The sequence below is a fragment of the Rhipicephalus microplus genome, chromosome 2, assembly GCF_043290135.1.
Source record: "Rhipicephalus microplus isolate Deutch F79 chromosome 2, USDA_Rmic, whole genome shotgun sequence".
Lineage (NCBI taxonomy): Eukaryota > Metazoa > Arthropoda > Arachnida > Ixodida > Ixodidae > Rhipicephalus > Rhipicephalus microplus.
In genome coordinates this window covers 40,680,216-40,693,082 of record NC_134701.1, presented here as the reverse complement: position 1 = coordinate 40,693,082, position 12,867 = coordinate 40,680,216, and the positions used below count along the sequence as shown (strand labels likewise).

The window sequence follows — 12,867 nt, the reverse complement described above, 5'->3', positions numbered from 1 at the left end:
TTTGCGTCAGCCTGAGACACCCACAGCCGTTCATGGACTTGTTTTGTTTAAGGCCTCGAATTGTCCTCTGTGGCGCAAGTGTGTAGCTTCTCATCTTAGTGCACAATCCTAAAGCTACTCTGGTTACATGCAAGGTCCACACTTCACTGAGGTACGGTGCGCTGGTGCCGGATGCAGAACTTCTCCTAATGACAAGGAGGCCACCGGAGTACGTCTTGGCCCTGGCTATGGAGCCGCGTGAACCGTTTTAGAACTTCATGCTATGTCGTTCTTTTTTTTTATTATGATGTGAAAAATGCTAAGAAATGTGCTTGATGTATATATAGGAATCCCAGCCTATGCTGAGTGAGGTGGCTCATGGAAAGAGGTTATGCTAGATGAAATAGCAAAGTTCATTCAACTTCAACATCTGGTAAATAGAGGTCTTATTCAGATCACGGTATCCATCTATATTTCAACACCTGGAGGCTGTTGTCCCAAAGAAAGACAACAATAATTTACTGAGAAATGTGTACGTGTTCACTTGTGTCTGAAAAAAAAAAAAACCAGGCAATGCTTCACATCAAGGCACGAGCAACGAAGCAGCACCTCGGTTCCGATTTTCTTTGTCTATGTAACTAGAAACATTTTCTACATTTGTTATTGTTTGATTGTTCCTGGATCATTTATTTTTCAAAATGTGCATTCTGAATTTCCTTTGTTTTGAACATTTTGGCAGTTATGCTGTGTTTTTTTTTTGCTGTTTACGAGCTGGCAGCCAAAAATTACACACTTTTCACATTTTTATTCATTATAAAATTTTTTCTATGTTCTACAAGATATATTTTTTTTGAAAGAGCATTAAATTTTACAAAACTTGTATGCTGCAATTCGTCCTGGAGTACTTTTCAAACTGGCAAAGACAATATTCCCAAGACCATTTTCCCAAATATTCTGAAATAGCCATTTTCCCGTGGTAACGAAAAAGTTAAGCCAGCTTCGCCGCAGTACACTGGTGCCCTGTGAAAAAGCGTATTCATAGTTGGAAGGGGTTGTTAGCGCTACAGACGCGGGACACTGCACGTTCTGTCCAGTTACTCATGTGTTTGTTCCCTGCATAACTCGGAATAGCAGTATAACCACTGACGTCTGAATACGCTACTGGCAATCGTTTGAAGCAGTGTATGCATTTCTGCTGCTTGCATAAAAAGAAGAAAACTAAATTGTGCGCCAGTTTTTTTTCCCCACCCCTACTCCTCGGTTTCGGAAATCTCACGAATCTCAAGGTCGCGAGCTTGGCAGATCCATAGATTTGCAGAGTCGGTCAAATGATTTGACAGGCACAGGAAACGCTAATATGGACTTTATTATTGTTTGCACAGTGGGGTGGTTCAAAATACTGCTTTAATTGAACCAGTAGTGCTCACGTGCACAGTACATAATTTTGGTGATGTTGAATGGTATGTGCATAACTTATTTTTCTAAATGTAAGTCTTTTTTTTTTTTTACTGCTCCAAATTTGGTATGTCATGATGAAAATTTTATATTTATTTTTTCCACGTAACCTGCTCTGTAAAATCACTTTTCAGAACTACAGGGCTCATTTAAAAGGTCTACCCCAAAGCCTAAACCAAATTACATCATAAAGTGGCGATTTTTTTTATAAGCAATAATTTTCAAATGTAAGAAGTCGGGATCGAATCTCGGCTGCGACGGCTGCACTTCCGATGAAGGCGGAAATGCTGTGGGCCCTTGTGCTGAGATTTGGGTGCATGTTAAAGAACCCCAGGTGGTCGAAATTTCCGAAGCCCTCCACTACGGCGTCTCTCATAATCATATGGTGGTTTTGGCACGTTAAACCCCACATATCAATCAATTAATCAAGGGTAAGAAGTATTACTGCTCTGAGTAATGAGCTGGTACTTATCAAGTAATAAGTTTCATCAAGGTTGACAAAAAAAGAAAAGCTTTTGCCTGTTCTTCCAGTGTTATTAAAAATAATGATACCAAGTTCATTTAAGTATGTCCACAGAAACTTCCTCACAGCTTTACTAGGGCAGATTCGCTTCACAAGAAAGGAAAGCTGATAAAATTTAATAAGGTGAATGTCTTGGCTAGTTGGCTGAACATTTTCAATCGGAAAACAGCCTGGTGAAAAGCGATGATAAAGCAAGGAATGAGCAACATGCTGTTGTTGTGTTTTGCTCGCTCCTTGCTTCCCCTTCGCTATTATCGTGCTGTTTTTAAGTTTCAAAAACATTTGAGCTGAGCCTGTAAGGGAAAGAAAGGCTGTTTTGTCATAATGTTACATTTTTCCAGAGTATAAAAAAGACTGGAAATGCTTTGAAATTGTGATTTTTGAAATCGCCATTTTTTAGGATTTTTGGCTACATTTAAGACCCTCCCCTCCTGCTTGGCTCAGCCGCAGCAAGAGACAAGCAATTGGTGTGCAGTGACCCGATTAAGTTTAAAAGCAACAAAGGGAGTGTTCTGAATTGAGCACACCTTGATGAAAGATTCGCACACATGAAAAAGGTAGATCTGTGAGGTGTGTTCAAAATCAAGCCAAATGTTTGCTCTAGTGGTTATTGCACAGCTCTTTCCAAGTACTGTCCTCATCAAGCTGGTACGCCCTCTTCTTGTAGTTCACCATTCCCATTGTTTTTCAATTTTTCTAAGCCTCCTGGAACATATTTTTTAGGATGGTGTAAAGGTATCTTGTCATATTATCCTGAATATCTACAATGGATAAGAATAACATTCCTTCGGCATTGTTTTTTGTTTGGGTGCCAGAGGTTTTGTAATTCTGTGGAATCGCCTTTTCTGTCACTGTCATTGAGCCTTAGCTGTGTGCATTACGAGACCTGCCCATGCTTTCTTTATATTAGTCTTGGCCAGCAACTGTTTTTTTTTTTTGTCTTTTTGCCGAGTTCATTTGTGCTTCTATATTCTTGCTCTTAGAAATTGTTTCTATATATATTTCAAAGCAGTGCATTTTTATGTTGTATGTACAAATATGAAAAGATAGACATTTGTTGCATGAAGGATTAAAGGAAGTCCATATGGTGTTGTCTTTATCGTGGAACCTTTCTTTCAGCGAATCCCATTAAGAATTCTCATTGATGCTAACTTGTGGACGACAGTTTTTCTTTACATCAACTATTCTATGCTTTTTTAACTCCCACAGAAATGGTTTGACATGTACAAATACGTTCCTTGACTGGTGCCACTTTAGGCACTGCATTGCAATGATGCATAGAAAGCAATAATTTAAATGTGATTAATGTATAATGTAACTTTTACGACATCAAACAAATTAGGTATCATACCAGCACAGGTCACTGCTCATAATGTTCTTTGCAAGGGCACTAGACTTAAGCAAGTGCACTAGTTGGTTCACTTTTGGTATTGCATGGCTTGAAGTACCAACTTCATACATGTTGAACCTTCATGCAGATGAGATCACAAGTTTATGTGGTAGCGGTGAGTTGGGATGTGACGTTATCTCTTAAGCAACAAATGTTTCAGTTATTGGGCTTTTTGTTTTCTGAGAGAGCCTCATTACAAACCAGTTGCCTCTTTGACAACAAGTGATTCGGTACAACTAACCTACGCTCTAGCAGTGCTGAAGAAAGTGCCGTGTCATGAGCTAATGTCGCTAAGCTTTTTCTGCAGTGCTTCTGGTGTACTTCTCCGAGGCGCTCAATGATCTAGCTGCACGGCATTGGCAAGCCTTCTCCAGCCAACAGTACTTCGACAGCCAGGGCATGTTCATCTCGCTTGTGTTCTCTACGCCCCTGCTGCTCAACTGCATCATCATGGTGGTGAGAACTTGTCTTCAGCTACATTGTGGTCCACCTTTTCCTCCCTTTTGTGACTTTTTAAATTAAATGGATTCACTGAAGGAGCTTATTGCCTCGCCAATTCGCCACCGCAAAAATTTTTAGAATCCGTCCATTAGGAATAATGTTGGGAAGATTTGTTGCATGCTGCGATTGCATTCTCTCATCTTTTGTCCCAATGAAACCGTTGGCAGCAAGGCAGGGAGGCATGGAACTGCCTCGTGAGCTTGAGCACTTTTTCTTTTTTTTCTTTTCGAATGCGTGGCTTTTCAGTTGCACGTGCACGCGTGGACTAGTCATGGCTTCTTCTGGCAATCCCTGTAATGTCCGAGTGTGCCATGCTCAAATCAGCCAATGACTGATGCAATGGTTGTGACGAGTGATTTTTGAGCTTGTAACATCATTTTAGAAAGCAATTTTCAGCTGACTTATAGAGTATAATGTGAGTTCCTGCTTGCATGCTGCGCTATATTATTTGGCTCCTATGTTCTCGGGAACCTCGACTACTGTTCAGCATCATTTTCTGACCATGCTCAAAAGAGTGTTGCAGGGCCTATTTAAGGCAAGATCTTTCAATCCCTAATTAAATGCAAAATTTCACAGTCGGCATTCCGCGTGAGGAGTCCAACAGCATCAGGGACAAGGGATGTGAAAAATCAGCACGTGATGTCGCCATGTGGCATCCTCTAATGTCGCAGATCACTAAATGTTCAGTCATGAAATGATAAGTGATCACTCAATGTGACTTCATCGCATGACATCGTAGCTGAGTCAAAGGTGTTCAGACCACAGAGGCAGTGCAAAACCAGGACAGTGCCTCCAATCTTCGAGGCAGTGTTAGGTAAAGGGGACTTTCATAGGGTGATGCCATCGATTGAAAAGAAAAAAAAAATGGCTTTCACCTTTGGCTCATCTGGTAAATGCATTGGGCAGCCTGTAGATTCCTTTTTTGTCATCAAAGGTGATGTGGCCAGGAACCAATGCTGTAGTTTTCATCGAACACCTTGCCGCGTCTGGCTGTATGGCACCTCACTTGCCGTGTTGAGAAAACAATACACACATTTAGACAGCCATCAGCAGGTTGGCAGCCCTCCGGGGACTCGTTTGCAGAACAGGGGACACCGCTTTCTCCTTGATTCGGGCGGCGATCCCAACCTGCTGTCCGCTTTTCAAAAAATGTTAAGCTGGAAAATTCTATTGACACTCTGGCAAAGCAACGTATAGTGTTCAGTAAGCCCTGCCCCCCCCGCCTCAATGCCCCCTCCCCCCCCCCCCCCGGAAAAAACGGAAAAATTAGAGAGAGAAAGAGAAGAGCTGCTCGTTCATCTAAAACCATGTTGTTGATCGGAATAATGGTGTAAAAAAAAATCACCAAGGATGGAGCTTTTGTTGGCGGCACCCATTTCGCAGAAAAAGCAAATGACTCTGTTGGAATTTACTTCGGCGGCACTAGCGACGCGGTGCCGGCATATAACAGGTGATATACATCCTGGTTTGCAGTGCATTTGCAATGCCGAACGAGTGTATAGCGTCCCTCAAGTCTTGTCCTCCTCTGTATGCCATGGCACCATACTTGGCTGAAATTGCTTCATACCTTGACTCTTGGTCATCAGGTGGTAGGCTGGCTATATGAGGAGGCTGCGTCATACGTGTGGTGTACTGGAACGTAGAAGGTGGAGAATGCTGTGGGTTGTTCACAGTACTGTCGGTTCTAGTAGTAGCACTCTGAAACTGGGGCCGTCTTGACTGTCTTGCGAATCACTCTGTCGAATGCACAGATCTAATCAGGTGCATGTGGTCGAGTGTTTTATCTATTTCTGTCACAATGTTGAGAAAATCGTCCACTGTACGGGGACATTCAACAGCGATAGATGTGGCTATCTGGTCATCGCGAATGCCTTGAACTAAGCATTCAATGCACCCCTTGTCAGTAATGGGAACTAGACAGCGAGACACGGTCTTGAGTTTTGTAAAAGCATACTCCTGCAGGCTCTCTCCAGTTTTTTGAGTAAGGGCTGTGACCTTCTCTTGCTGCTGTATCATCGAAAGTTGCTCGCCGAATTGTTCTTAGAGCCCGACTTTTTATATGGTCCAGGTGGTAAACACAAGCCTTGTTGAGACATGCCAGTGCTGCGACTCCATGAAGCTTCTCTTGCGAGATGGCAAGGAGAGTCATGTCGTCCCATCGTGCAAACCGTTGAACGCGCTCGAGCTCTTCTATCCTGTACTTCGAAGTCCGGGTGCCATTGCCGTTGAAGGTAGGCAGTGAAGCTGAGAGATCTGGCAACGTTGTCACATGCACTTGATTTGCATGACTTGCCATCGTTTCCCGCAGGGGGGTCTGCGTAAGCAGGCGTTTGGCGTGTAGCGACACCATGGACCCGAGCTAACAGGAGGTTTCGACTACCTCCCACGCCTAGCTCTGCATGGCTTTGCCGTGTCCGGGAAAAGGGGATCCTGGGGGTTGAGCCAACGCCGGGTGATTGGACTTTTTAAGGCCCCCTGGTAGAGGCAACACACCTCTTCGGCCCCAGTTTCACGTAGACGGCACCCCTGGGCTGATCCACCCAGGAGAAATCGGCAGTCGCCTTTTCCTATCTCTTTCTCTCCCTAGATCTTTGTCTTTATCTCCTACTTTATATCTGTCCTGACATCTTCTCTCTTCTATTTACTTCCGAATTTCTTGGTGGTGAGGGTTAACCTTGTGTAGTTGCTCAACCTTGGGCAGTTATATTTGGTTATAGTGGGAATGTACGGCTGGCGTCTGCAGTTTTATACAAGCGCTGCAGCGTCCCCTAGTTGGGCTCCATGGTGGGTGGCCGCCATTGCTGCCGAAACAACCAAACTTTTATGGGAACACCTTCATTTCCCTGACTACTTCATGGTCTCCTTCGAAAAATGGTGCGCACCGAAGAACTAGTATGTTTCAACCGCCTCAGCCTATCCTTCCCAAAATTTTGTGTAATTCACTGTGAAACTACGAACAAGCAAGCAAGATAAATTTCTCCATTTCTTGTCTCAAGATCGCTGACCCAAGTCTTTGGACCAGGTTACAAGGTAACTAGGATGCCAAGTGGTGACCTCCTGCTGGAACTAACTGAACGACAATAATTTGAGAAACTTTGCAATCTAACAGCATTCGGCAGCATCTCAATATCCGCTTCGCCTCACCGCTCGATGAATACCTCACGTGGAGTTGTATCAGAAGCAGACCTCCTCGGGCTGTCCGAACAGGAACTGCTGGAAAGTTGGAAAGAGCAGAATGTAGCTGGAGTTAAACGAATCATCATCAGACCCGACGGCATGGAAACACCTACCAAGCACCTTATTTTAACATTTGCATATAGTATACTACCTACAAACATTGAGACAGGTTACATCAAACTCCCTGTCTGCCCATATATTCCGAACCCTAGACGTTGCTACAGATGTCGAAGATTTGGCCACAGCTCGCAGAGCTGCCGAGGTCAGAACACTTGCGCAATATGTGGAGACCAAAGACACGCCTCTGATAAGTGTACTATCACACCCCACTGTGTCAACTGTGACGGTGATCATGCAGCCTACTCTCATTCCTGCCCAAACTGGAAGAGAGAAAGAGGTTATCGCACTTAAAGTATAAGAAAACATCTCATTTAAGGAAGCCCATAACAGATGTGCACCATTCTACACAACACCTATCGCTTATGCGGCATGCTGGGGGACAAGGTCGCACCAGCCCCTGCCATTCCCCCCTAGCGCAAAGTGAGCTGTCAGCTGTGGCACGTGCCCCGTTGGTGGTAGCAGCCAAGTCTGTTCCGCCAGCTCGCGAAGAGGTACCAGCGACCCCAGGGTCGTCGGGTATCAAGGCCTCATCTTGCCAGGCGAGGTCCGAAACCCGGACCATCGGCCCGCACGTGCGGGAATCCAGTGCCTTTCAGGAGGCAATGGACACCACAGTACCCCTGGTACCGAAAGATCGGCCTGGCTCCTTAGACCGCGCAAGCAAGACAAAAAAAGCCGACAACAGGGCCCAATGACGGCTCTGTTGTCTAAACTCAGATCTCCCTCTAAACAACAGAACCTCATTTCTTGTACACACAGCGCTACTTTACTTACAGGATGAATGCACAAATTATACAATTGAACCTCAGGGGCCTTCTTAGGAACCTTGACGATGTCCAAGAAATCTTGTACAAACACTTGCCAAAAGTGCTGTGTGTACAAGAAACACACTTAAAATCCAAACACACCGACTTTCTTCGTAGCTACATTATTTTCCGAAAGGACTGAGATGATACAATGGCATCATCTGGAGGTGTAGCCATTATAGTTCATCAAAGGATTGTATTGCCACGTGGTTTGCTTGGGTGAGATCGATGAGTGAGAGAGGACAAAGACGATTTATCTGAGCTGCTGCTTGGCTAGTCAACTCTACGAGCCTATTGTATCAAGTTTGTCATGAGAAACGAGACAAGACTGGTGGAGTTGCTGGGTACAACGTCTCACGATCCACCCGATGCCCAAGACCCCGCCCAGCAGCCGGAACACAAGCCCTGCACCCGTGGACACTCCCGTTCACAGAGTAAGCCGCCGCCAACGAGGCCTACCGCCTGAGACACCAACCACTGACGCAGCGACTATGACTTCGACACAAGATCTCGTGCAAGCTCCGACACCTTCCACGCCGATCTACTGCACCGTCCAAAACCCGCTCATGCCTAGCCCCTTTCATGGAGAGCAGCATGAAGATGTTGACGACTGGCTGAGTGAGTTCGAACGTGTCGCAGCGATCAATTACTGGGATGACGCCGCAAAGCTCCGGAACGTGTACACTTGCTTGCCTAAAGGACGGTGCCAAGACGTGGTTTTTGAACAGGGATAATGTTTTGACATCTTGCGAGTTCTAGCGACGCCTTCTGGAGACCTACAGGAGTCCCGACCGCCGCGAATGGGCGGAGCGTGCACTACAACCACGCATCCAGATGCCCAACGAGACCGTCTCGATGTACGTCGAGGACATGACACGGCTTTTCAAGCGAGCGAATCCTGCTATGGCAGAAGAAAAAAAGTTGTGCCACCTCATGCGTGGTGTGAAGGAAGAACTTTTTGCTGGTTTGATGCGTAGTCCCCCCATGACTGTTGCTCAGTTCCTTACTGAAGCGGCAACAATGGAGCGAGTACTGCACCAACGGTCTGCCCTGTTTGACCGTCAAGTGAATGCTGCCTCAACTCCCGAAATTTTCGCCACCCCTGGGAGCAAGAGCCCCGAATGGATTCGTGAGGTCATCTGCTCTGTTGTCCAGGAATAAGTGGAAAAGATGTACTGGACAAGGCAAATCGACGTCGGTTCTATCACCAGTGTCATTCATGACGAGGTCCAGCAGGTGCTGCACGCCCATCGTTTTCCGCCGATGTAGGTTGATCCGGAAACGGCTCCCGTGTTTACTGACAGTTGCTATCGTACGTACGCGGAAGCCTTGCCATCTGCCACTCCTCTTTCTGGTCAAGGAGTCCCGACCCAGACAGTGCCACACGTCCCGATCCAGCCAGTGCCGCACGTCCCGATCCAGACAGTGCCGCACGTCCCGATCCAGGCAATGCCATACGTCCCGATCCAGACAATGATGCCGTCAGTCGCGATTCAGTCAGCGCACGCTGATTTGGACATCGATAGTCGCCGTGCACCCACGCGCAAGTCTGATCTCTGGCGTACGCCGGACAGACGACTCCTCTGCTATCATTGCGGTGAGGCTGGTCACATTTACCGCGAATGCCCATACCGGCAACTTGGACTGCGCGGATTCTACGTCGATTCCCCTCGTCCCCAAATTGGTCAAAGGCCAAGGGATATCAAAGAGTATCTCGCGCAACAGCATGCACCCTTTACACGACGGCAATCGCGGTCACCATCTCCGAGGAGACCCGCAGCCACTGGGCCACGTTTCAGGGTGACGGCACGGGAACGCTCCTCGAGCCCTCGTCGGGAAAACTGAAAGCAGCGGCCTTCGGGGGCAAGGTCGCTGGGACTCAAGGTGCGGGAGACCTCCCATTGACGCTTGCACGAACGCCGAAGGCATTTCGTCAGAGAATAATCGCAGTACCGAAGAAACGCGGACATTCACATCTGAACCCAGTGACCGCGTGTCACTCGACATACCTGTGCTGATTGACGGTTTTCAGGTCAGTGCATTGGTAGACACTGGTGCAGACTATTCGATTATCAGCGGGAGGCTAGCGAAAGATCTCAAGTAAGTGATCACGCCGTGGAATGGAACGCGAATTCGAACAGCTGAAGGACACGTTGTAACACCGCTGGGTCGCTGTACCGCAAGAGTGAAAATTCGTGCGTCAACGTTTGTGCTCACCTACCTCGTTCTTCGCGATTGTTCGCGTCAGCTGATTATCGGCATGGACTTCCTTCGGAAATACGGTGCCATCATAAATCTCCGTGAGCGCATTGTGACCTTCTTGACTCGAGGCGCAATAGATCGAGACGCTGATAACTGCCGTAGACCTGCGCTGTGTGTTGCTGACGACAGTGTGGCACTGCTACCTTGAGCGACTGTTCCCATCGAAGTCACTTGTGAAGACCTCCAAGACGGCGACGTGGTGCTGCTCCAAGGTGTATGCGCCGCCCGAAGTGTTGTGCGTGTCCGTGACAAACAGTCAACAATACTAGTTACGAACTTCATTTACGAGCACCGGCATCTTTTCGGCGGAACCACCCTAGCTTATGGAGACCCTGTTGTCGATGTCACGGAGTGCTTCGCGTCCGAGGAAACGCATGAGGATGAGGAATTTCTAGATCACATCGACATTAATTCGACGCTGTCAGACGAGAGAAAGGCTGCACTTCATGACCTTTTAAGGGAGTTTTGATCTTGCTTCGCCTCTTCTTCCAAAGTCCGTCAAACACACCTCACGAAGCATCAAATTATTATCGACGATGACATCCGCCCCATCCAGCAGCAGCCTTATCGCGTTTCTGCCAAAAAATGCGAGGCTATTCAGACACAAGTAAAAGAAATGCTCGATGACGGGATTATTCGACCATCCAGCAGCCCTTGGTCCTCGCCAGTCGTTCTAGTGAAGAAAAAAAGACGGAACGCTGCGATTCTGTATTGACTACAGGAAGCTTAATAGCGTCACAAAAAAAGACGTCTACCCGCTTCCCTGGGTCGACGACTCTCTCGACAAATTACGACGCGCGAAGTATTTTTCGTCCATCGATCTTAAGAGTGGCTATTGGAAAATCGAAGTGGATGAACGAGACCGAGAAAAAACCGCGTCTGTGACTCCAGACGGACTTTACGAATTCCGAGTCCTTCCTTTCGGCCTCTGTTCTGCACCAGCCACTTTTCAGAGGATGATGGACCCAGTTCTCGCTGGCTTGAAGTGGCAAAGCTACTTTGTCTACCTCGATGATGTGGTCATCTTTTCCGAGAGCTTCGAAGAACATCTGAAGCGTCTGAAAAAGGTTCTGGAAGCACAGCTGAACTCACGCTGAAACCCCAAAAATGCCATTTCGGCTATGAAGAACTGAAATTTCTGGGACATGTCATTAGTGCGGATGGAGTGCGACCTGATCCACACAAAACTGCTGCTGTCGCCGCCTTCCCTGTTCCATCAGATAAAAGAGCAGTACGCCGTTTCCTCGGCGTGTGCGCGTATTATCGCCGATTTATCGCCAACTTCTCGAAGATAGCTGAACCTCTTACGCGACTCACCTGAGATGATGCGCCCTTTACTTGGGGCGCAGAACAAGATACAGCGTTCACTGCTACTACAGAGAATGCAAACGGCCCCTGTTCTTGATGGGGACGCTGCTACAGAAATTCATACAGATGCCTGCAACGTCGGGCTTGGCGCTGTCCTTGTACAACGTCACGGCAGCATTGAGCATGTGATAGCTTACGCCAGTCGTTCTCTTTCTCGAGCAGAGACCAACTATTCTTTGTCAGAAAAAGAATGCCTCGCAGTCGTGTGGGCGACGACCAAATTTCGGCCTTACCTCTACGGTCGTTCCTTCAAAGTGGTGACTGACCACCACTCGCTCTGCTAGCTGGCAAATCTTGGAGATCCATCCGGCCGTCTCGCTCGATGGAGTTTGCGTTTGCAGGAGTCCGATATTACGATTGTGTACAAGTCAGAACGCAAACACGAGGACGCCGACGCGCTTTCTCGACCGCCTGTAGGGCACGCTGTCAGGGGCTCCGAGGATAAAGATGCCTTTCTCGGAGCAGTTAGCGAATCTGAATTTATGTCAAAACAGCGGGCAGACGACGAATTACGCCCAGTCATTGATTCCCTGGAAGGCCGCAACTCTCGTGTCCCTCAACACATTGCTCGCGAACTGTCCTCTTTTTGTCTAAGAAGAGGCATTCTTTACAAGAAAAATGCCCGTGGTAGCGACAAATCCTTCCTACTCGTTGTTCCTACCGACATGCGTGATGAGATCCTGCTTGCGTGCCACGAGCCCACGTCAGGACATTTGGGCTATTCGCGAACTCTCGCCAGAGTACGCCAACAGTATTACTGGCCGCGACTATCAACTAGTGTACATCGATATGGGAAAGGCTTCCGTGAGTGCCAGCGCTACGAGACTCCGCCTGTGAAACACATAGGAGCACACTTCGAGCGAGTTTCCAGCTTATCACACTACTCTCAAGAGTTCCAACGCCACAAGACAAGAATAGAGAAGCAGAAACTAGATACCAACTGTACAAAATATGAGGCATACAACCAACCTTTCTCTTTACTTGAACTAAAGGCATCTCTAACCTGCTGCAGCAATTCTGCCCCCGGATATGATCGTGTGGTCTATGAAATATTGAAGAACCTACCTCTCGAAACACCAAAAACCTTACTTCACCTTTACAATGCCATCTGGTTTTTCGGTGACATTCCTTCGAGCTGGAAAGAAGCCATTGTCACTCCCATTTTGAAAGAAGGCACGGATCCATCTTTCGTGATGAGTTACAGGCCCATCACATTGACAAGCTGCCTATGCAAACTTTTTGAAAAGATGATAAATCGCCGACTCGTGCACTTCCTTGAAACTAAC

At 47.1% G+C, this 12,867-nt stretch overlaps 1 protein-coding gene across 2 annotated transcripts in view; it reads left to right on the top strand.

Moving 5' to 3' along the window:
• Positions 1-12,867, top strand: part of Tmem18 (transmembrane protein 18) — a 126,447-nt gene that overhangs the window by 55,104 nt on the left and 58,476 nt on the right. For both annotated transcript variants that reach the window (XM_037420226.2, XM_075886395.1), the window contains exon 3: positions 3,655-3,803. In XM_037420226.2, coding sequence (XP_037276123.1) covers positions 3,655-3,803 — 149 coding nt within the window. The remainder of the gene's footprint in view (positions 1-3,654; positions 3,804-12,867) is intronic.